This window comes from Sorex araneus, chromosome 3 (genome assembly GCF_027595985.1).
Source record: "Sorex araneus isolate mSorAra2 chromosome 3, mSorAra2.pri, whole genome shotgun sequence".
Lineage (NCBI taxonomy): Eukaryota > Metazoa > Chordata > Mammalia > Eulipotyphla > Soricidae > Sorex > Sorex araneus.
The window spans coordinates 221,624,667-221,649,033 of NC_073304.1; the positions used below are offsets into that span (position 1 = coordinate 221,624,667).

Below are 24,367 nucleotides of genomic sequence, written 5' to 3' on the forward strand. Positions count from 1 at the left end.
ATTTTTATGCTTTAATATTTAATCTGCATATACAGTGATGTTATCACACGTCAGCCTCAGAACACCTTCATAAGTCATATGTTTCATTCATTTACAGTTGTCACACTGGTCATCTTGGTTTTGGTTTTTAAGCCACGCTGGGTGTTGCTCAGGAGTTACTCCCGTTTCTGAGCCCTGAAATCACTCCTGGTGATGCTCAGGGTACCATAGGATGCCAGGGATCAAACCCTGCTCAAAGGCATGTCCTTCCCCAATGTGTTCTCTCTCTCCAGCCCCACACCTGTCATTTTAAATCACTGGTAATGATTCAGGTGGAGGTGGAGTTGCGGGACAGGACGGGGGCAGGGCACCACAGGGAAAACTGAAGTACTAGGAAGGAGGTAATGAAAATGAGTCCAGCAGCTGGGGGCAGGGGTGCGCCCGCTCTGGATAGGCAAGAGTGACTCCCAGGCAGCTGCCACCTTGAATGCAGGGCCAAGCCATTACACTTCCTTTGACTTTCTCGAGTAGCCAGAAATCCTGACTTTGAAAGTAGGGCAATTCACATTTTTTTTGGAAAGCATCCTGCTGGCCCCGCTGCTTAACTGTCATTGGGCAGGGTGCCCAACGCTCAGTGTGGGGGGACCTTTGCACTAGACACTGGGGTCTGGTTTCCGGGCGGGGGTGGGGTGGGAATTGGACCTGCAGCCACTTGTCAGAGTTCTATACCCTCTGGGCCAAAGGGGTAAAGCAGAAGCGTCTTCTTTTCTACGGTGATAGCCAAAGGGGCGAGGAGCACGGGGTGGGGAGACCCTGCGCAGAATGAAGACCCCCGCGCCCTGAGTCCACTCCTCTGGCAGGCAGCCGGAGGAATTTCCAGGTGTCCCCGAAGCAGTTGCTGAGAGGCGAGTCCCACGCACAACTTTTCAAAGTCCTTGGAACAGGCTCCCGCCGGGATACAAGGAGTTAAGAGGAAATGGCCAATTAGGGTCTTGCAGATCCCAGAAGTCCAGGACCTCGAAAGTATCTAGAAGGCGACTCCAAGCCCCGAGCAGCGGGGTCCCGGGGGGCTGCGGAGTTAAGCGGGGGAGCGGCGGCCGGGGCAGCGGGCACGGCGTGCGGCGCCCTCGTCGGCGGGACGCACGGGGCCGGCAGGTAGGGCGCGTCCCCCCTCGGGGCCCCGGCGCCGGGCTCCGGGCCGGGGGCCGAAACTGCTTCGCGCCCCGCGGCCGGACTCCACGCGGGCCGGCCAGTCCCCGCCGCGCCCCCCGCCTCCGCCCCCCGCCCCGGCCCCCGCCCCCGCGGCCCGGAGCGCCCCCCGACGGCGCGCGGGGCCCTCAGCGGCGAGCCCCGGCCCGGGCCACCCCCGCCCACCCCGGCGCCGCGCGCCCCCCGCGCCCCCGCCCCCTCCGCGCGCGCAGTGCGCAGGCGCCAGCCCGCGGTCCGGGCGGCGGGAGCGGGAGGCCGCGGCGGGAGCGGGTGCGGGCCGGGCTGGAGGCTGGGGCTGAGGCGAAGGCGGCGGCGGCGAGGCGGCGGCGAGGCGGCGGCGATGGCGACGCGGGGCCCATGAGGCGGCGGCCGGCGGGACGGGCCGAGGCCCGGCGGAGGAGGCGGCTCCGGGGAAGCCCGCCGCCCGGTGAGGGGCGGCCGCGGGGCGGGCTGAGGAGAAGCGGCCCGGGGCGGGGCCCGGGGGCCGCCCGGGAACTTGTGGGGAGCCCGCGGGGGCCCGGCGGGGGGCGCGGTGCGGGGCGGCCCGCGGGCGCCGCGCCCTCCCGCCCCCTTTGTCCGCGCGCGCGCGCGGACCCCCAAATCGGGAGGGAAACGGCCCGGGAGGGCGGGAGCAGCCGGCGGCGCCCCCCGGGCGGTTGGGGGCGCAGGGCCGCCCCTCGCCGCGCCGCCGGCTGCTCTTTGTCCGCGACGCGCGGCCCGCCGCGCCCCCTCGCCGCGCCCCCGGCCCGGCCGGGCTCAGCCGAGGTTCGGTGCCCGGGCCGGGGGGTCGCGGGGGGGCGGGGGGCGCCGGGGCCCGCGACGTGCGGCCGCCCGCGGCCGCGTCTCTCCTTTCCCGCGCCGCCAAACTTCGGGCGCTCGGGACGCCGGTGCCCGGCGGGGCCGGGGCTTTCGCGGAGTTGTTGCCCCGCGCCGGGCGTCGGGCTCCGCGGCGCGGCGCGGCGGCGGGCTGCGTGGGTGCGTGGGCTCCCGCGCCCCCGCGCCCCCGCCGAGGGCTCCGGGGTCCCCCCGCCGAGGCGTGTTCCGCAGCGCGGGCTTTGGCGGGCCCGCGTGGTCCCCGGGTGCCCGGGCGGGTGCAGCCGCGGTGCGGCCGTGCGGTGCCGGTGCAGGTGCGCCGAGCCCGCGCCGGGGACTCCCCAGGTACGCCGGCCTCAGTGCGCATCGCCGCTGCGGAAGGGCCCTGCGGCAGAGCGGCGCGCGGCGAGGGCTCGGCTCCCGGGACAGGTGCGGGGCTTCCTCCGGCGGGAAGGCAGGAGGAGCCTCGGTCCCGGGGTTCCCACTGGGGATGCGTTGGATCCTGCTTGCGTTTGATGGATTTTTTTTTTTTCTCTTGTGATTGGCCTTGGAGTTGTATCCTGGAAGTTTTTGCTTTGCATTTCTTAGGTGCTATGTAATGGTCTGATTAAAGGAGCATGAAATAATTCTTATGGGTGAAAGGTGAAAAACTGGAATAAACAAATCTTAGGGGTGTGTGTGTGTGTGTGTGTGTGTGTGTGTGTGTGTGTGTGTGTGTGTGTGTGTGTGTGTGTGTGTGTGTGTGTGTGTGTTAACCAGATCTCTGGGAGGAATGTCAGAGGTGAAGGACATTTTGAAGAGAATACGTGGAAATTTTACGCAGGTTCTCTTTTTACCGTTTGGTCTGATTTACGTAGGTTAATATTTGATTTAGTATTATTTGCCATTAGTCTTAAACTGTTGAGACACTTTTGTGAAGCGTTTCAGCATCTTTCTCAAAAGTGAGCGCCTTAGCAGCCTTTTTAGATTGTGAGGCTTTAGTTTGGTTTTCTTCTCTTTCTTTCTTTTTTTTTTTTTGGTTTTTGGGCCGTATCAGGCGATGCACAGGGGTTACTCCTGGCTCTGCTCTCAACTATCACTCCGGACAGCTGGGGATCCAACCTGCTCGGCTGCATGCAAGGCTGTGCTATTGCTCCTGTAGAACAAAGAACTCTTAACTTTCTATTCCGTTTACAAAGGTTCAACTGAGTGGCCTTTTGGGGAGGAGGGGAGGGGCAAACAGGAGCTACTCCTGTTCAGTGCTTGATGGTCTCTCGTGGTGGTGCAGAGACCATGGGACGCTGGAGATCTAATCCAGGCCTCTAATAGGCAAAGCATGTGCTCAGCCCTTTTTAAACTCTTCCCCAGCCCTGGGTTGAATTTTAACCTTCAATCTGAAGGATTTAAGAAGTTGGCATGTCTGCAAATGTCACAGTCTTGTATAAGTACTATTATGTATTAATAGTTATTTTATATATTTTGGTCAGTTACCCCCAATCCTCCCTATCTGGGATTGCCTACACAATTCGGTCATTGAAATCAGAGAATACAAAATATGTCATTAAAATACAAAGCAGTCTCTCTCTCTCTCTCTCTCTCTCTCTCTCTCTCTCTCTCTCTCTCTCTCTCTCGCTTTCGCTCTTGCTCTCGCTCTCGCTCTCTCTCTCTCTCTCTCTCTCTCTTTCTCTCTTTCCCCCTCCCTCCCTCCCTCCCCTCTACCCTTTCTCCCTCTCCTTTTCCTCTCCTCTCTTCCCTCTTCCCTCCCTCCTCTCTCTCTTGTGCCACACCTGGTGGTGCTTAGGGCTTCTCTGTGCTCAGGGATTCCCAAGGACCATATGGGGTGCCAAGGATTGAACCTCATTAGTCATGAGCAAGCTGAGCACCTTGCCCTCTATACTATTGCTCTGATAGTATAAAATATTTCTGAACTGTTTAATATTAGCTAAGTCCCAACAATTGATTTTCAAGCATTCTACTGTAACTGATGATTTGTGTGCAACTGTAGACCTAGTCATATGTATTGCTGGTCTTACTCTGTTTTATCTGAGCAGTTTTTTTTCCATAACTCAGAAAATAAGTGGCCAGACGTCCTGGCATAGAGCAGAAGGGTCTCCAGCTTTGCAAACACTGCAGTATCTAAGGGCGCTTGGTTTATCTTTCAGACCAGTGGAATGTATTGCCTAGAGATCTTTTTCCTTGAGACAAGCGTGTCATTTCCGTAGATCATTTTTTATTTCTATGAAAGAAGTGTTTTGGGGCCGGAGCGATAGCACAGCGGGTAGGGCGTTTGCCTTGCACTCGGCCAACCTGGGTTCGATCCCTGGCATCCCATATGGTCTTCCCAGCACCGCCAGGAGTAATTCCTGGGTGCATGAGCCAGGAAGCAAAAAAAAAAAAAAAAGTGTTTTGTGGAGTGAGGAGTCCTTGCTTTAAGATTCAAATCTTGATCTTGAAGGCGACATTAGCTGTGGTACCAACACAAAGTTGTTTTGATATCCATTGATACAGAAATTCCCTCCACCCCAAGTGCTTGTGTAGTTTAGGTATGGAACAGTATGCTGAAGATTGCAAGTGAATACTTTGTGATTTTTATTTTCAAATTGGTTTTAGTTTTAATATGCTAAAAATGTTTAGTGTTGGAGATTACTTAAAACCATAAAAACAAATACTGTAGGTTTCAGGAGTGAATTTTGATGTTTCTCTAAAATTGGAATAAATTTTTAAAATCCCAATTTTTAAATTTCTATGAGCAGTGTTCAAGTTTTAAATAATTATATTTTTATCTGAGAAGTTTTTAAATAATTTTATCATAACAGTTGGACTTAACTTATGACCAAATTTATAGTTTCTAAACTGAGTTACAACATTCCTTTTGGGAATGTTGAGAATAAAGTGAATTTCGTTTCTATTTTTAGGGAATTCCCTTTGACTCATTCTTGGACTCAGATTCCAAGTTGTACATACTTGTATCCGTACCTCACAACTATGGAAATAAATCATTATCAGTTCAGTTAGTGTTTTTTCAATTGCACCTTCCCGTCCACTTCTTTTGTAGGCTCTTCAGAGAGAGATGCCCCAGCTTGAATTTTATTCCCTTGCATTTCTTTTTGTTTTCTCCTTGCATTTCTTTATACGTGTACTGCATATGTAAAGACACTAAGCAGTATTTTCTCATCTAGTCTAACTACAGCTAGAATTGTCTTTATATAGCAAATGTAATCAAGTCACTGATCTGAAAATGTCTGTTTTCCTTTTAAAGCCTGCAGGCTTTACTTAACAAGGTGTGATCTAATTTTGACTACTTAGACACTCCAACATAGTTTCTTTGTACTTCTTTTTTTTAAATGGTAGAGCCATGCTGATTGAACTCACCCTGCCTTAGTCTCTCTTTGAACTGGGGGATTGCTCCTGACTCTGTGCTCAGGGATCACTCCTGTCAGTGCTCAAGAGACCTTATGTGATGACAGGGATTGAGCCAGTATCGGCAGCATGCAAGGCCAAGTGCCTGACCCCTGTTCTGTTGCCTTCCTCGCCCGTTCTCTGAAGGTTTAAAGCTCAGCCAGGGTCCTTTGTACCTGCTGGGGCTAATCCCTCTGCCTGGAAAGCATCTCCTCCTGCTTTAGGACCTGCTCAAATATCATTTCTCCAGAGCCTTCTGATCATCCTAGATTTTTCTGATCTTCCTAGATTAGGGATTAGTTCTTTCTGGATTTGCTTATCCTACCAGCTGTACTATCTCTCCAGGTCCTGAAGATTAGTTTTTCTTGGACATACCTAGTTCTAATATGACATACCTAGTCATTCCCTGCACACCCTTTTGTAGGGTTTATTGCAATTCTAATTAATTTGATTACATGTAAATGCTTCTCCCCCACACACACCACCACCGTTACTGTCTCTGTTGGGTAGTTCTGTCTCCCAGCACCTACCTTACAGTTGATTTATGTGTTCAGCACAGCAACTTGAGTGCTTACTGCTTTCCTTTTTATTTGTAGCAACTGGTTATAGTGAAGGACTCTGACAAAGATTTGTTCTTCTAACTAGAGACCTTATTATGTCCTCATCGTTGGTCTTATATGGCAATACCAGACTAAATCCTAGGTAAATACTTAATGATGCAGACTTACTAATAACAGTGATCTGATGAGTCTTGAGCAGGTTTAGTAGACCAAAGCTCCTGTAATCCCTTAGGAGGTATTTGCACAACGGGGATTATTGCCTGCTAGGGGGATAGTCACTCATAGGCTAAGGCAGGCTAATGGATAAAGAACTTGAAGATAGGGCGGGAGGGGGGGCATTGGGGCCATACTGGGTGGTGCTCAGAGCTTACTTCTAGCTCTGTGTTCAGGGATCATTCCTGGCAGGGCTTCTGGGACCACATGGGGTACTGGGGATAGGACTTGGGTTGGCTGCGTGCAAGGCAAGTGCCCTACTTGCTGTGCTATCTCTCCAGTGCCTGAAGATTAGGTTTTCTTTGATATACCTAGTTCTAATTGTATTTTTTTTTTTTGCTTTTTGGGTCACACCCAGCAATGCACAGGGGTCACTCCTGGCTCATGCACTCAGGAATCACCCCTGGCGGTGCTCAGGGGACCATATGGGATGCTGGGATTTGAACCCGCGTCGGCCGCGTGCAAGGCAAACACCCTACCGGCTGTGCTATCACTCCAGCCCCTCTAATTGTATTTTTTAATTTTTAAAATTTTAATGTTTCATTGGGCGGTTGGGCTGGAGCGAAAGCACAGCGGGTAGGGCGTTTGCCTTGCACGTGGCCGACCTGGGTTCGATTCCTCTGTCCCTCTCAGAGAGCCTGACAAGCTACCAAGAGTATCTTGCCCACACAGCAGAGCCTGGCAAGCTACCCATGGTGTATCCGATATGCCAGAAACAGTAACAACAAGTCTCACAATGGAGACGTTACTGGTGCCTGCTTGAGCAAATCAGTGAGCAGTGGGATGACAGCGATACAGTGATTGGGCGATTGCTTGAGTTATACCTGGTGGTATTCGCAGGCTGTTATTCCTGGTTCAGTGCTGGAGGGACAATGTGATGCCAGGAATTGAACCAGGCTTGCCTCAAAATAAAACAGAACAAAAGCTTACCTGTTTTAGGGAGCAGAGAATGTATTGTGCATACGTTGTATATAGATGTAAATGGGCCAGCAAGAATACAGTATGTAAGGCATTTGTTTTGTATGCTGCCAACCTGGGTTTGATCCCTGGCACACATTCCTTTGAGCACTGCCAGGAGTGGTCTGTGAGCACAGAGCCAGGAGTAAGCCCTGAAGCATTGCCAGGTGTGGCCCCTCCCCCACAAAAAAAGGTATAAAATATGCAGTTAAAGTTATCCACTAAGGGGCTAGAGCAATAGCACAACGGGTAAGGGCGTTTGCCTTGCACGCGGCCGACCCAGATTCGATTCCCAGCATCCCATATGGTCCCTTGAGCACCGCCAGGAGTGATTCCTGAGTGCAGAGCCAGGAGTAACCCCTGTGCATTGCCAGGTGTGACCCCAAAAAAAAAAAAAAAAGTTATCCACTAATTTTTTGTTCCTGTAAAGGAATTACTGCTTGCCTTTTTGTGTGAATTCTTTCAGAATTTATGTCCTACATGGATTTATGCATAACCATATGCTCGATGCATACTGTTTACAACCTGAAATTTTCACTGATTTTTTTTTTTTTTGGCTTTTTGTGTCACACCTGGCAATGCTCGGGGGTTACTCCTGGCTTTGCACTCCGGAATTACTCCTGGTATTGCTCAGGGAGCCATATGGGATGCCAGGGAGTGAACCCTTGTGGACCGTGTGCAAGACAGATGCCCTATCCACTGTACTATCACTCCAGCCCCACTGATGCATTTTTGTTTGTTTAAGATTATCACAGGTAAAACTGTCTCATTCTCCACTTGCATCCCTGCCCCACCCACCGCCATGGCTGTTTTTGAAGTGGCCACATGTGGCTGCGGTGCCAGTCAGGGCTTGTACTGAGGCTCACACAGTTCCAGCTGCAGCGCTTCTACCTGTGCTCAGAAAGGGCCCCACTTGTCTCGTGGTGGTGCTCAGCACATCCTGGCTGCAGTGCTCACGCGCTTGCAACACTGTCGGTGGTGGTGCGCACACCATTTACTGTCACTGTGCTACTGATTCAGTCCCCGAGATTCTCAGTATTTGACCTCTCTGAAATTTAAAGATACATATTTATTTATTGGACTGGAGCGATAGCACAGTGGGTAGGGCGTTTCCTTGCACACAGCCGGCCCGGGTTAGATTCCTTCGTCCCTCTTGAAGAGCCCGTCAAGCTACCAAGAGTATCCCGCCCGCACGGCAGAGCCTGGCAAACTACCCATGGCATATTTGATATGCCAAAAACAGTAACAAGTCTCACAATGGAGACGTTACTGGTGCTTGCTCGAGCAAATCGATGAGCAACGGGATGACAGTGCTACAGTGCAGTGCTATATTTATTTATTAATTAATTTTGTTTTGGAGCTACACCCAGCAGTGCTTAGGGGACACTCCAGGGATCAATATACAAGGGACCGTATACAAGGCAAAAGACTTACCTTCTATACTATCTATCCAGCTCAGAACTTTTTTTTTTCACGTGACTATCCAATATTCAGATGGCTGTCCCATAGCGTTTGCTGGGGCAGAGCAGTTGCCAAACCACATGGGGCTCAGGGACTAGTTCTGTGCTCAAGAGTGGCTCTGGCAGTACTCAAGGACCATGTGTGGTGCTACGTTTGGTGGAATGCAAAACACGTTGCCTTTACTTTGTATTATCTCTTCAGCCCTCATTTATTTTCTTATTATTGTTATTTTTTTTTGGTCTAGAACCACACCCAAAGATGCTCAGGGGTCACACCTGGCTTTGTGCTCAGAGGCCATACCTGGTGGTGCTTGGAGTTCATAGGCAGTGCCAGGTTTTAGCCACATGCTAGGACAGCACCTTAACCATTGTACTAGCTCTATACATCTCTCCCTGTCCCCATGTATTGAATTATTTTATCCTTTTTCCCCCATTGATTTGAAATTCCACCTTTATCTTATTAAATTTCTAGATGTACTTGAATCTTCTGAACTTTCTCTTCTATGCCATTGATCTGTTCATCTTTTTGCCACTGTCATCCTTTAAAATTAATGTAAAGGTGGGGCTGGATCGATAGTACAGCGGGTAGGGTGTTTGCCTTGCATGTAGCCGACCCGGGTTCGCTCCCCAGTATCCCATATATGGCCCCTGAGCACCGCCAGGAGTTATTCTTGAGTGCAAAGCCAGGAGTAACCCCTGTGCATTGCCGAGTGTGACCCCAAAAGAAAAAATATATATATAAGGGGACTGGAGTGATAGTACAGTGGGTAGGGTGCTTACCTTGTATGCAGTCTGTCTGGGTTGCATCTCTGGCACCACATATGGTCCCTTGAGTACCACTAGGCGTGATCCCTGAGTACAGAGCCAGGACTAACCCGTGGCCTAACCTCTTCCCCTCGAAAATGTTTTTGATGAAAGAGGCCATAACTGCTTTTGTGAAAGGGAATATGTTGTCTGTCTAGTTTAAATAGCTTGCTTTGACCACACATTCCAGCTCAGTAGTAAGTTTTTTCATAATTTTTATTTGTTATAGGTTGAGCAGTTCAAATAGATGTGCACATCTTAGATTCATTTTGAAAGGAAGGCATTTTTTGCTTTGTTTTGGGGCCGCACCTGGCTCTGTGCTCAGGGATCACTCCTGGAGGTGCTTGGGGGCAGATGGGGTACCAGCGATTACACCCAGTCAGCCTCATGAAGACAAGCGCCCTCCCTGCTCTGCTCTCTCTGACTCCCACAAGGAAGGGCTTTTGAATTCGGAAAAATCAGAATTTGGAGTATTTCAGTTCTGTTAAATAAATTTTATATCTGTAACCATTGTATCCTGTTATTCTTGAACTCGGAAAAGACAGGAGGATTACAAGATTATATCTATGATTTGAGATACATCTTGGGAGGAAAAACTATATACACATAATTAGCAAAGCATTCTACTGAATAGATTTATTTTGGTTACAAGTTAATTATAATACCAAATTCCATGAGAAAACTTAAAGCAGTCTTAACATTTGAACCCCAGGTAGACTGCTCTTAATAGAAGCTTCATTTACTATTGATTTTTATATTATTTTACCTTAGAAAAAAAATTTTTGCCTTAGTGACTGGAAATTACTTATATATTAGTGTTCTTTATTTTTGGACCAGATCTTCAGTGCTCAAGGCTTATTCCTGGCGCTGTGCTCAGGGATCACTCCTGGTGGGCTTGGGAGACCGTTTGGGATGCTGGGGATTGAACCCAAATAGGCCACCTGCAAGACCAGTGTCTTATCCTGCTGTACTGTCACTCTGGCCCTTAGTGTCATTTTTTCAGACATAAACATGGAGATAGATCTGTGGTCTTCTCCACCAGTCTATAGAACTGGGGCCCATCTGTAGGTGTAGGAAGGTTGAGAACCACTCATTTACTTTCTTGCTTGTAACTGCCACATAGCTCCTATGCAGGACAGGGCCTGGCATAAAGGTTGAAGATGCTGATTTAAATTCTAGTTTAGTTGAGCTTCATAATTTTAAAGTAATAGATTATTTTGGTTTAAAAAATCCACCTAGGATATTAACATTTGGTATTTTCTCTAGGGAGATATATCTCTGGCTTATATTGAATCTCATGGGTGTATTCTTATCCCAACAGAAGAATCCTTGATATGAAGGAGAGAAAATGAAGTGGAGAGATTAGGACAGGAAGTATGAGTTTTAAAACATTTTCACATGTCAAGTAAACATTTAATAGAACTCAATCTTAATGGAGACTGGTAAGTCTTTGATAGCTGTTTTAATAATTTCTCAAATAAAGGTAACTTTTCTAAGTACTCAATGTTAGCAGTAAACAGCAAGTAGCAATGGCAGTAACTGTTTTTTAAAGAGATTATTGGATATATTAATTTTCTGTGTTACTTTGGACCATTTTATAGAGTCTCCAAAGGGATGAGAAGAGCAGCATTATGATACTAAGCTGCTATAGAAGAGAGCACTACTGTCTTTTGAAATTAAGGACTATCCTCTAGACTCACCATCTGTGTACTATTTCACTCGAGCAGAGTTTTGTGTAAGTTCTGCCTTGGACCCTCTAATGCAAAGGGATATAATAACTGTACTGAAGATTCAATGAGATAGTCAAACTTCTCTGCGACATTTTGCTAGGTCTTTATAAGTGTATGCAAGCTTTATGAAATTTATACCCCAAAGTACTTTAAAAATTTCACTTGGCTTTAATAAAACATTGCAAAGTTCCGTTTAGTTGTTGTTAATAAGCATGTTTATTATAGAAAATATTAAAAAGTAAATAGAGGAATTGTTTGCAGCCCACTGTTAATGTTGATGTACTTCCGCTCAGGCATATTATGATAGTTTTTTTGTTTATGTCCTTACTACAGAGGGCCCTTATCCCAAATCATGAATGTTTTTTAAATATGGTCACTGAGAAGGGGCTGAGAAGGTTGTTATAGGCTTGGAGATTTGTAGAATGCAGAAGCCTTAGGTTTGATTTCTGGCCCCAAATTAGATAAGTGTTTTAAAGACTCCAGTAAATATTGCCACAGTGTCTTCCAAAACAGCCCTGACTATCAGTGTATGATAGTGTGTTTGGGGCAAGTTTTGTGTTACGGTGGCGCTGCAAAGATAGTACAGAAGGTAGGGCACTTGCTTGGCACACAGCTGACCTGCGTTTGATTCCTGGCACTCCACAGTCCTGCTATTCCTGCTTGGAGTCATCCCTGAGTGCAAAGCCAGGAGTAACCCCTGAGCACCATTTAGCCTGCCCCCACCCCAAAATAAAATGTATTGTGGAGCTAGTATTGTGCATTTATTGTTCATAGGGGATTGGGCCATACCTTGCGGTGCTCTAGGGGTTACTCTTGGCTCTGTCCTCTGGGGTCACTCCTGGTACTGCTGAGGGGGACCATTTGGTGCTAGCAATAGAACTAGGGTTGGCCTCACGCAAAGCAGACCCCATACACCCAGCACTGTCTCTCTACTCCTGTACATTTATTTTCTCTTAGACATATTTGTTTTCCTTTTTTGTTTGCTGGTTTTTGGGGCAAACCTAGCTGTGCTCAGGTCTTACCCCAGGCTCTGGGCTCAGGAATTGCTCCTGGTGGGCTCAGGGGACCGTATGGTGTGCCGGGGATCAGATCCAGGTCAGCTGCATGCAAGGCAAGTACCCTACCCGCTGTGCTACTGCTCCGGCCCCATGTTCATTTTCTTAGACTAATTATTGTTCATGTACTTAGTTTCTTTTTTACAAGAAGACAGTACCACTTATGATGGTTTGAGAATGAATGCATTATACCAGGTTCCCCATACTTCTCCAGCTGGTTTCCGAAGGTTCTTACATTCAAATAGAATGGCTTTTTGCCAGCACAAATTGACACTTCAACCCACAATGGTGTGTTTTGTTTCCTTGTTGGTAATAGAGCCAAGATTTCAAACTACTTTCTCTACTTGGTTTTTATAATTTGACTCACAAAATTATATTTTGTGCTACTAAAATATTTTCCATAGCCAAGAGCTCTTTTGAAAACAAGTTTTGTTTTCATGTTTGTAATACATAGATTACTGTTTGCTAGTACCGTAATGCTTTTGCTTAGAAATTGTCACTAGCTAGTTATTAAACATCTATTATCGCTCATGCAGAATTAACTTCCACTTAAAACGTTCCAGTTAAACAAAACTTCATTGTAAACCCTCTAATTGATTCCTTGTCTCTGCACATAAAGCAGTCTCATTCAGAAGTATGAGTCACTAGTACAATTCTAAGTGAGTTGCTCAGCGCGTGAGGGAGGATACCCAGATAGAAGATTGAAATATTTTAGGTTAGTCCAACCACCCAGTTTGGGGGTGACTAGGAAATGCCCTTTTGAAAATTTGACTCTTAGTTTTTGTTTTGGGGCCACATGTGGTGCTCAGAGGCTTCTTTCTCTGTGTCTCCGTGATAGAGTGACTGCAGTGCCTGGGGTTGGGCCTGGGGCCCCTCCAGGAGTGGGAGTACAGTGTACTGTGTGTTTTCAGTGCAGTGATTGTACTCAAACCCTTTAAGCTATTTCCTGGGTCCTTCATATGTTATTTTAATTTTTTGTCTCTTTTGGGACCACACCAATCAGTGCTCGGGATTTATTCTTGACTGTGCTCAAGGGTCACCTCTAGCAGGGTTTGGGTGCCGTAGAGGGTGCTGGAGATCAAACCTGATTTGGCTGTGTACAGGCAGGCACCCTACCCGCTGTACTGTCTCTCCAGCCCCTGCCATATCATTACATTTTTTAGTTTAACTACTGTTGGGCTGGAGCAATAGGACAGCAAGGAGGGCGTTTGCCTTGCAAGCGACTGACCTGGGTTTGATCACTGGCATCCCATTTGATCCCCTGAGCACCGCCATGTGTGAACCAAAAAACTAAATAAATAAATACATTTTTTAAATAATAAAATAAATTTAACCACTATTACTTTGAACCTTTCTGGTCTCTAGAATTCTATATGTAATTTGTTGGTGTTTTTATGAGTTTTATTCTACCTGGGTGATTTTTCTCTCTTTTTCCTTTTTTTGCCACACCCATCAGACTTACTCCTGACTCTGCTCAGGGCTAGCTCCTGGTGGAGCTTGAGGAACCATATATTCTGCCAGGGAATGGACCAGGGTTGTTCCATGCAAGGCCTTACCCTCTCTGTTGTCATTCTGGGCCCCAGCTGAGGTGACTTTCTTAAAATGTTAATAGCAAGAACCTTAGAAATCACCTGCTCTGATATTCTCCGCTTCCTTCACAAATGAGAAAATAGAAAACGATATGTGTTCCGTAAGAGCCTGTTAGACTCTCATAGTTCAGTGGTCTATTTTCACAAAATTCAAGATTAGGAATCAATTTTCCAGAATATTGGGTGTTTTTTTGGTTTGTTTAGAAAAGAAATTTAAAGAAGCTTTTAAAAAATGTTTCATCTACTAAATGTTTTGTGTTTTTTTTAGTTATAGAGATTGAAACAGTACTACTTTTTCAATGTTTAATTTTCTGATTATTATAGTTTTGTAAGCATTAAAATTGACAAGGGAAAAGTTATAGGGTTTTAGTTTTTATGTTGGAACTCTTGGGAGCTTTAAAAAAATTTTTTACACAAGTCAATTAGTGAAACTTTTCCATAGCTATATATGAAAGCAATATTTTTAGATTAACAGTATTTTTGTGGCCAAGATTATAGTAAAGAGACTGTAATGGAAAAAGTGAATCAGATAAACTGGAAAGTACAGCATTTCTCAGTAGAGTCATTCTTCTATAAAATATATTTAAGTTTTAACAGATGATTCCAGTTATTTTCCTGCAGTTTTATGTTGCATAGCATACATAGCTGTACATGAAATACCTCTTTTGTGCCACACCAGTAGCACTCAGGGGTTCAGTGCAGAGAAAAGATAAAACAAAAAGGGTTTGGGAGATGACTCAAAGGACTGAGGAACTTAACATTGAATGTGACTCTACAGAAAAATAAAAGCTAAAAAAATTAGTGGCAAAACCAAAAAGCAAACAAAAAAACATTAGTGGCAAGCAAGAGGTGTATGTACAGCATCTAGTTCAAGCCACTAACTTTTTTTTTTCTTTTTGGGTCACACCCAGCGATGCACAGGGGTTACTCCTGCTCTGCACTCAGGAATTACTCCTGGTGGTGCTCAGGGGACCATATGGGATGCTGGGATTTGAACCTGGGTCGGCTGCGTGCAAGGCAAACGCCCTACCCGCTGTGCTATCACTCCAGCCCCAAGCCACTAACTTTTGATGAACCTGGTAGAGCACCTTGCAGTGTGGGCAGGGAGGGGGTCTTTGGAAAGTCACTTTCACAGTCCTGCCACTTGCTAGGCCTGGCAGCCATGCGAGCTGGACATACCATCAATTACGGCCTACGGACAGTGAGCCTGGGGTTTTAGAGACCCTCTAAGTAGCGGCCTAGGTATACTTATCTGGACTGTATGTATCTTTTGTCTGGTCTATAAACTGTTGGATTTTTTTTTACATTTTTCTGCACAGAGATTTGCAAACTTATTTGGCCACGTGACCCCTTTACAGAACAAAAATTACTAAGCGCCTTCTTAAGTGTAGCTGTTTCTGAGGCTACAAGGCTCCCCAAATCATCCCAGCACCTCCTGGGGGCAGTATCGCTCACTTGGGGAAACACTCCTAGCACATACAACAAAACAGGTGTTTCAGTAGTACGGTACATTTTTACAACCTTTTTTGTTAGGGCTGTAGTGATAGTACCGTGGGTAGGGCATTTGCCTTGCACACGGCCGACCCGGGTTTGATTCCCAGCATCCCCGTGGTCCCCCAAGCACTGCCAGGAGTAATTCCTGAGTGTATGAGCCAGTAGTGACCCCTGTGCATCGCCAGGTATGACCCAAAAAGCAAAAAAAAAAAAAAAAAACCACCCTTTTTTGTTATTATTTTTGGTTTTAGGCAACACAAAAATCCAACAGTGCTCAGGCACTGCTCCTGGTTCGTGGTGCTGGGACTCAAATCCGGGCCTCCTGTGTGCAGAGCATCCCTCTAGCCTGTTGAGTTCCTTCCAATCCCATTTTGTTGTTGTTTGGGGCCTACATCCGGCAGTGCTCATTGCTTACTCCTGGCTCTGTACTCAGGAATTACGACTGGCAGGCTCCAGAGAACCTGTATGGGGTGGCAGGGCTTGAACCCAGTTCGACTGTGTGCACCCTAAGTGCCCTAACCCCTGTACTCTCGCCAGTTTCTCATCTCGTACTTTTATCTTCCCAACTGAAATTGCACCTATTTCTCCCAGCTCCTGGAAGTCTCCATACTTCTTTCTGTCTCTCTGAGTCTGACTATAGGTTGTTCGTATGAGTGGAATATTATTTGCCCTTTTATGACAGATTGCTAATAATCAAGAATCTTGTAAATTGCCATCAGTATAATTTTCTCCTGGTTTGAGTACCATATCTCGCCATCAATCTAGTTGACAGATTTTAGTCAACTGTCAGTGGACACTTGGGTTGCTAATATTTGGAGGAAATTATCACCATAGGGTAATTTTTTTCACATTGTCTACATCATCAACAGTGTGTAACTTTTTTCTTCCTTTTATTTTCTTTGGGTGGGGGCATACCTTGTGGTGCTCAGGGCTTACTCCTACCTCTGCACTCAGGGATCACTCTTGGAGGGACTCAGGAAACTGCGTGGGGTCCTGGGGACCAAACCTGGGTTTGTAGTGTACAAGGCAAGCTCCCTGCCCACCCTACTATCTTTTCAGTCTCAGCTTCCCGTCCCTCCCGTCCCTTTCCGTCCCTTCCCGTCCCGCTCTGCACTGGGAATTACTCCACCCGCCCATCCCCTCCCGTTCCGCCCCTTCCCGCCCTTTTCCTCTCTGCACTGGGAATTACTCCTGGTGGTGCCGGGGGACAATATGGGATGCTGGGAATTGAACGCAGGTTGGCTTCATGTAAGGCAAACACCCTACTTGCTGTGCTATGGCTCCAGCCCTTTTCTTTCTTTCTTCCTCACCTCTTCTACCTTTTTTTTCTGACCACACCCAGCAGTGCTGTGAGGTTATTCCTGGCATTGCTGGAGGGACTAAATGGTGTTGGTGATCAAACCCAGGTACCCTGCATACAAAGCTTACACTCCAGCTCTTTGAGCTGTCTCCCCAGCCCCTCCCCATTCTTCCTCCCTCCCTCCCTTTTTCCCTTGGCAGTGCTCAGGGGTTACTCACAGCAGTACAGGGGACCATGTGGTACAAGGGACCAAACCCAGTCTCCTGCTTACAAAGCATGTCCTCTGTCCATTGAGCTCGCTCTGCACTCCACCCACCAGCCCCCCTTTTAAAGTAATAACCATTTCATCCTGATGAATGTGAAGTGATATCTCATTGATTTTTCACTTGCATATCTTTAATGATTAGTAATAGCTTACAACTTTTTATAGTTTGAACTCAGATTAACCCAAGCTTTTTATTTCCTTAAAAATATGTTAACGTTGGCTGGAGAGACAGTAGAGGGTTTAAATGCACTTAGTTTTGCATCAGTGACCCTGGTTCAGACCACCCTGCTGGTCCCTGAGCACTCCCAGGGGTCACACAGAACCAGAAATAACCTCTGAGCACCGCTAGATATAACGGTATAACAAATAAACAAGTTAAAATCATTGGTGACTGTTCTTCTATTCTAAAGTGAAAATATAAGTAACACCGTTTTTCTAATCATTTTTGGGAGTCCACAGCAGCAGAGCCTAGGGACTACTTCCCAGCTCAGTGCTCAGTGCCCTGGCAGTGATGGGGCCAAACTCAGGCTTCCTGCATGCAAAATGTGTGTTCCAGCCATCTTGAGCCATCTCTAGTTCAAAGGCAGACACTCCAAAAGTTCACAGTTCACAAACTATTGACTAGCAGTGTGGGGTGTGTGTGTGTGCGTGTACGTACATGTGCGTGTGTGCATGGTGGTGCTGGGTTGAACCCAGAGCCTCACACATGCAAGACAGATGCTCTCCTGCTGACCACCTCCGTCCATATCCCCAGCTTGACCATGCGAGTCTTTCAGAAATACATTCTAAATATATAGTTGGATATGTATTATTGTAAGTGTTACAACAGATCATGGGAGGTGGCTTGGCCTGGGAGTAGGATTTAGTAGGACCTCCTTTGAATCTGACTCTTGGCCACTGTGGATAATTCTGAGGCAGGTAGGTGGTCTATCGAGCACATCTGAGGAGCGTTGACTCATGATCCCTTACATCACATATATCTTTTTTTTTTTTTTTTTTTTTGCTTTTTGGGTCACACCCAGCGATGCTCAGGGGTTACTCCTGGCTTTGCACTCAGGAATTACTCCTGGCGGTACTTGGGGACCATATGGGATGCCGGGGATCGAACCCAGGTCGGCCACATGCAAGGCAAACGCCCTACCAGCTGTGCTATCGCTCCGGCCCCGCATTACATATATCTTGAGTTTTAGGTTCCAAGGTGTGCTGAAGTCCTCTGCAAACTGGTGCTTGCCTTTCTTTTCTGCTCAGCTTCTCCACAGCTACTGCCCCAACACCTTCCATCAGTTCCAGTCTCGTGAGACTTTGCACTCACCACTTTCTCCCCCTGCCTTGCCTCTACCTCCCACCCAGCTCTGCCTGCTGAAACCAGACCCATCATTCTGAGACCCACTTGGCTTCTACAGTGAGCTTATATTTTTCTCCCCAGGTTTATGGAGGTATAATTGGCAGCTTATACTTTTTAATTCTTAGGAATTAGTCCCTTTGCTTCTCTGTGATTTTACAGTTTGTAGTTTTATAGCACTCATTATATTGCGTAGAAATGGTTTACAAATGGTTGTATTTTTAGTTTAATTCCGTGCACCTTCATGGAGTGTGTTTTGTATCCCTGGCAGCACACTGGGTGCTAGTAACTCAGAAAAAAACCCTTAAAACATGGACTTTACCCTTGAGAAACTGATATTCCAGAAAAGAAACCAATACCACTAGCCTTGCTTTAATAGAATAAGTTCTGATATTAGTGTAATAAAAAATTATTGGGGTCAGAAAGAGTAACCGTGGATAGGGCACCTTGCTTGTGTCCTACCTGGGTTTGATCCCTGGACCCCGTATGTCCCCTGAGCTCTCCAGGACTGATCTCTGAGTGCAGAGCTAGGAGTGAGCCCTAAGGACAGCCAGTATGGCCCCAAAAACAAACAAAATTATTACTATGGGCTTTCTGGAGAAGAAGCTATTCAAGGAAACTTGAAGTCACCTTTGAGCTAGATACTAAGGATGAATTTTTCTTTTCTGCTTTTCGGGTCACCTGGCGATGCACAGGCTTTGCACTCAGGAATTGCTCCTGGCGGTGCTCAGGGGACCATATGGGATGCTAGGAATCGAACCCGGGTTGGCTGCGTGCAAGGCAAATGCCCTACCCGCTATGCTATCGTTCCAGCCCCTAAGGATGAAAATTTTTGAGAGGGCCAGAGAGGTGGTGTGGCAGGATGTGCTGGCAAGAGACAGAAGCACGTGGGTCTGCTTTCTCAGGAAGCAGCTTTATTAAATATATCTACATGGGCTCTGAGGATTTCTAGTCAGAGTTTGAGCCTCCAGAACATCTGAGGTAATCAGTCTAAATAGTCGTAGCCCTCAGCAAGTTTGCTTACAGAACCTGGAAGCAGGATTATACTAGATAAGGACATTCCTTCCCTACTGGCTGGTTGGTGTGATCCTTGCCTGAGGGATTGTTAGGTGTCTGGTGCTCTGTTTCTGGAAGAATACTGTTTAGCAGACTGTTAAGTGTCCTGTCATGGAGGAACTATTCCCTCTTTCCACGTGCCTCCCTTTCCTACATTCCACCTCCTGTGGATTCCTGCCGCATTTCTGCCTTTGACTTCAGTGGGTCAAGGAGCATCACCATTCTGGTCCACAGCTTTTTTGTATCTTCACAGCATCATCAGGTGTGCCACTGTGTTCCTTTCAATCATGGACTCTGATCACAATCTGAAGGATTGGAATTGATTTCATTGGAGTGATGAAGGGGGAGGCACACTTGGCAGTGTTCGGGGCTTACTCCTGGCTCGGCACTCAGGAATTACTCCTGGCAGTGCTCAGGGGACCATATGGGTGCCTCCAGGCTCAAATGAGCATGGCCACATGCCAAGGCAAGCACCCTACCCACTGTACTATATCTCCAGTCCTTGAAGGATTGGAATCAGAAGCAATACAAAGCATAGCCAAACCTAAACAGGCACCTGTAATAAGGGGAAATGACAGCGAATAGAATTTGTGAGACGCAGTGCCACTCTTGGGGAGTATTGGTATCAAGCCTCAGTGAAGAGCAAGAGCGGTTTCTCCACGCAGAGATGGGAAAGGCTGAACAGATCACTCTCTAATGTTCCACTCTGCATCCAGTTGGTTCCCCGGGCTTCAGCGTGCGTAGATCAGCTCCTTGGGCGACTAAAAGGGTTGAATCTTAGACTTAAGGGCTGTTGTCTCTGGATTCAGGATCAGATGATGATGGTTCGTTCCACAGGACGATGTTAAGATGATGTGCTCAGACATCCTGGGGGTGGCCTTGCACAGTGAGACTGGATTGGGGCTGCATTCCCAGTCAGGGTTTGTGGGCTTGACCCAGGCTGCAGGGGATCCAAGAGCCATTTCTGCTACCTTAACTGCAATGGAGGTAGATAAAATGACAACAAACGGACCTCTCCAAAAGAGGCTCCAGTGGTTGGTTATTCCATCCTTCTATCCAGTCTGCATCCCCAGGTTGGTACAAATGTACCAGGGTGGTTAAGCTAACAGAAAGTCTCTCGTGAACCTATTTATTAACTTGAGTTAGGGTCTCCCAAGGCCTGTAGCTACTCTGCACTCAGGATCACAGACTTTCAAAAGGGGTTAGTCCTGTTCTCTTAGGTGGCCTAGATCTAATTCTGAGCAGTGTCAATTCTGGTAGTAATTGATCCCTCTGTAGCTCAGGAGGTCTCCCCAGCTGTGCTTGGAGGGTCCTGTTCATTTGTTCTACCTTTCCATATCATAGGCTGTATGCCACCTCTGGGTGATGCCCAGGCCCTTAGACACCAATTGCATCACTTGGACTGGAGACACAGTACAGCTGATATGGTGTTTGCCTTATGTGTGACTGACACGGGTTCAATCCACTGCACCACATATGGCCTCCCAAGCCCGCCAGGAGTGATCCCTGTGGTGCAGAGCCAGGAGTAAGCCCTGTGCACCTCTGGGTGTGGCCTCAAAACTGAACAAATAATTGCATCTCCTCTGCCAAAAAGGTGGACCCTTGTCTGATCTGATAGACTAGCAGTTAGCCACTTCCTGGGCCTTTTCAGTCTGTGTAGGGAAGGCTTCCACCCATCTCGAGAAGCTACAGACCATTGCTAATATGTACTGATAGCCCTAGCCCCGAGGCACCTCAGTGAAATCCGGGACTAATTTTTTTTTTTTTTTTTTTTGCTTTTTGCTTTTTGGGTCACACCTGGCGATGCACAGGGCTTACTCCTGGCTCATGCACTCAGGAATTACTCCTGGCGGTGCTCAGGGGACCATATGGGATGCTGGGATTCGAACCCGGGTCGGCCGCATGCAAGGCAAATGCCCTACCCGCTGTGCTATCGCTCCATCCCCTAAATTTTCATTTTTGAAGGGAGTTCCCTGGACATTCTCCACCTGTTGTGGTGCCTTGTTGGGAATTGTGTGGGTGCTCAGATGCACTTCTCGCAAATTGCTTTGGTTACGCTGGAGAGCTTAGGGCGGTAGTATTTTCCAGAGCTGTTTGTCCAGAATGGGTCTCTTGGAGAAACTGACAAGTCCAGGGGGCAGTGGTTCAGGAATAGTGATACGCTCATCCGCGAACTTCTACCACCTGTCCTGGAAAAAGTCTCTTCCTCCAGTTTTGAGGCAAGCCTGTTCTGTGGTGCATATTTTGGATCTCATTCAGCTGTGGAGCATGGGAATAGGGCAGCCGTAGGCATCCGGAGGAGGTTCTCCCGAGAGTGCTGTCTCTCTGGCGACTCTCTCAGCCCCGCAGTTCCCTTTAGCACTGATAAGTTATACACCACCAAATTTAGCAGTGTTTTCTATTCAACTTTTTTTTTTTTTATGAGGGACACATTTAGCAGTGCTCAGGGAACCATATGTGGTGGTGAGATTCAGGCATGTTGTCAACTGCATGGAAGTGCCTTACCCGCTATACTAACTTTATTTCAGCCCCTTATTCAAACTTCAAAGCTGCATTCAATGCAATGAACACTGTCCTCCTGGAAATATATCCCTGCTACCATGAATATGGTCATTGCTTTTTAGTTTCACTTCTTTTCCAAACTTGTTGTTTTGGCATTTTGGGTCACACCCAGCAATACTCGGGTTACTCCTGCTTCTGTACTGAGGAATACTCCTGCAGGTGCTTGGGAGGACCATATGGGATACTGGGGATTGAACCCGGGTTGACTGCATGCAAGGCAAGCACTCTATACACTGATATACCATACATCACTCTGGCCCATCCTTTTCCAAATTTTTGAATACATATCCTGATATCTGTCTATATGTATGTACTGTTTTGTGGGCTAGTGACTTTTGGTAGATGGGTATGTGGAAGCTTAGTATGTGTACTTTTTTGTTTTGTTTTTTGGACTATGTTTGGCAGTGCTCAGGGATTATGCCTAATTTGTGTGCAAGTCAAGCACCTTACCTGCTGTGCTATCTCTCCAGCTCAAGTATGTGTGCTTTTTGATAAAGGGGTATTATCATAGTTTACCATCTTTCAATTCTCGGTCATTCATTGTATCACTGTAGCACTGTCATTCATTGCTTGTCGATTTGCTCGAGTGGGCACCAATAACGTCTCCATTGTGAGAACTTGTTACTGTTTTTGGCATATCGAATACACCACGGGTAGCTTGCCAGGCTCTGCCGTGTGAGCAAAATACTCTCAGTAGCTTGCCAGGCTCTCTGAGAGGGGTGGAGGAATTGAACCTGGGTCAGCCGTGTGTAAGGCAAACACCCTACCTGCTGTGCTCCAGCCCATCCTCAGTCATTTAGGTAGTATTTTTTTTCTGGTTTTTGGGTCACACCCAGTGATGCACAGCGGTTACTCCTGGCTCTGCATTCAGGAATTACTCCTGGTGGTGCTTGGAGGACCATATGGGATGCCAGGGTCGGCCGTGTGCAAGGTAAGCACCCTACCTGCTGTGCTATGGCTCCGGCCCATCATTTAGGTAGTTTTCACTATGTAATTTCCAATTCTCCTGATATTTCATATTGACAGATTCATGTGTGTAATGTAATTGAGAGCACACGATGATGTCATGTTGAATATAGGATGTAAGAAAATATGGCAATTGGGCCAGAGATCTAGTACAGGAGATGAGGCACTTGTCATATAGTCCTCTGAACATCGCCAGGGGTTACTCTGAGCACAGAGCCAAAAATAAGAAATAGCCCCTGAATACCGCCCCCCAAAAAGAAAACAGTGGCTTACTGAAGAGACTTGGGAGTTTAATTAACCACTTGAGCCACCCTGTACAGTAGCGGCAGCTGACTAAATGACTTTGTATACCAGGTATCTAAAATGTAAGTTTTTCCTGGGGATTGAAGTAGATGAGCACCCATTGTGAATTTGGGCACTTACCTATTAAATAAATTCTAAATTGTGTTTTTTGGTCTCTTTATTTTTTTCCCCTGGTTCGGGGCCTCCCAAGCAGTGCTGTAGAGGTGAGATCCCTGACCACCATGCCATCTCCCTGGCCCTTGTTACTTGTTTCGTAGGTAAATTGCAGGTTTATTTCTGGTTTTTTTTTCCTTTTTTTTTTAATGCCTTATCTCATAGAACTTTTATTTTTAGTTATATTTAGATCTACAATCTATGACCTGGAATTGATTTTGGATTTGTATTTAGATTGTGTGGAGAGTTACTTCTACTTTTTTTTTTTTAATGACTATTTTATTTTATTTACAGATTTATTTCTGGAAAAAGATAAAAGTGCTTTTTGCTGATAATGAAAATGGAGTGGGATTTAAGGGATATAAGGGGAAAGGAAAATCATTCTTCTGGGAACATGACAACATGTTTTGATTAGAAAGATCCATATAGAGATTTTTCAGTAATAACAAAAATAGGGGATGAGAGCTAAATTTTAGTGCTTTCTAATTTAATTCTGTTGTGATCCAAGTGCATAATTTATGTCAGGAGTTCTTAAGCTCTGTTTTTTTTTTTTTCTTTCCAAGTACTCAGGAGGCTGGGGGCTCCTGTGCAGCTTTAATAATAGGCCAGCCCGTGAGGTCCAGGGATGCAGTGCTGACTACTTAGGTCTTTTAGGTCTTGCAGTGCCGGGGATGAATAGGCTGCCCTGGTGGTGCTTGGGGACCTTCATGGTTGCACTTGGTGATGCTCAGGGGATCCTGTGGTGACAGGCACTGAACCAGGGTTGGCCTTAAGCCCCCCCACCCCACCTTTACCCCACTATCTCTCTACCCCTTAAACAATTTTCCTACTCTTTGTTTTGTTTTGGAGCCACACCTGGCAATGCTCAGAGGTTACTCCCGGCTCTGAACTCAGGAACAACTTCTGGTGGTGCTTGGGGAACCGTATGAGATGCCGGGATTGAATCTGAGCAAGGCACATGCCTTTACCTGCCATATTATTTCTCCAGTCCCAAAGAGGATGGCATTTTATTTATTTATTTATTTGTTTGTTTGTTTGTTTGTTTTTGGTTTGGGGGCCACACCCGGCGGGGCTGAGGACTTACTCCTGACACTGCATTCAGGTATCACTCCTAGTGAGCTCGGTACCATCTGGAGTGCTGAGGATTGAGCCCAGGTCGGCCACATGCAAGGCAGATGC

The 24,367-nt window shown here is 46.9% G+C and overlaps 2 protein-coding genes across 4 annotated transcripts in view; one reads left to right on the forward strand and one right to left on the reverse strand.

Moving 5' to 3' along the window:
• Nucleotides 1-905: 905 nt before the first annotated feature.
• On the reverse strand, nucleotides 906-2,368 carry LOC129403534 (translation initiation factor IF-2-like). The gene is made up of 2 exons (XM_055132262.1): nucleotides 1,397-2,368; nucleotides 906-1,049 (listed from the first exon to the last, which is right to left on the reverse strand). The coding sequence occupies exons 1-2, from the start codon at nucleotides 2,366-2,368 to the stop codon at nucleotides 906-908; spliced, it is 1,116 nt and encodes a 371-aa protein (XP_054988237.1).
• Nucleotides 1,026-24,367, forward strand: part of GJC1 (gap junction protein gamma 1) — a 31,419-nt gene continuing 8,077 nt past the window's right edge. The window contains exon 1 of one of the 3 annotated variants that reach the window (XM_055132340.1): nucleotides 1,026-1,134. The gene's annotated coding sequence lies outside the window, so the exon portion shown is untranslated. Of the gene's footprint in view, nucleotides 1,135-1,440; nucleotides 1,616-11,044; nucleotides 11,109-24,367 lie in introns of those variants that run through there. The other 2 variants (XM_055132338.1, XM_055132339.1) reach the window with 2 other exon arrangements.

Excerpts from the sequence above, each read along its gene's own strand:
- LOC129403534 (XM_055132262.1), bottom strand. The coding sequence starts at position 2,368 with ATGCGCACTGAGGCCGGCGTACCTGGGGAGTCCCCGGCGCGGGCTCGG. Across the intron at positions 1,050-1,396 it reads GGCTGGCGCCTGCGCACTGC|CCCCCCGGGACCCCGCTGCT; the intron begins GCGCGCGGAGGG and ends TTAACTCCGCAG.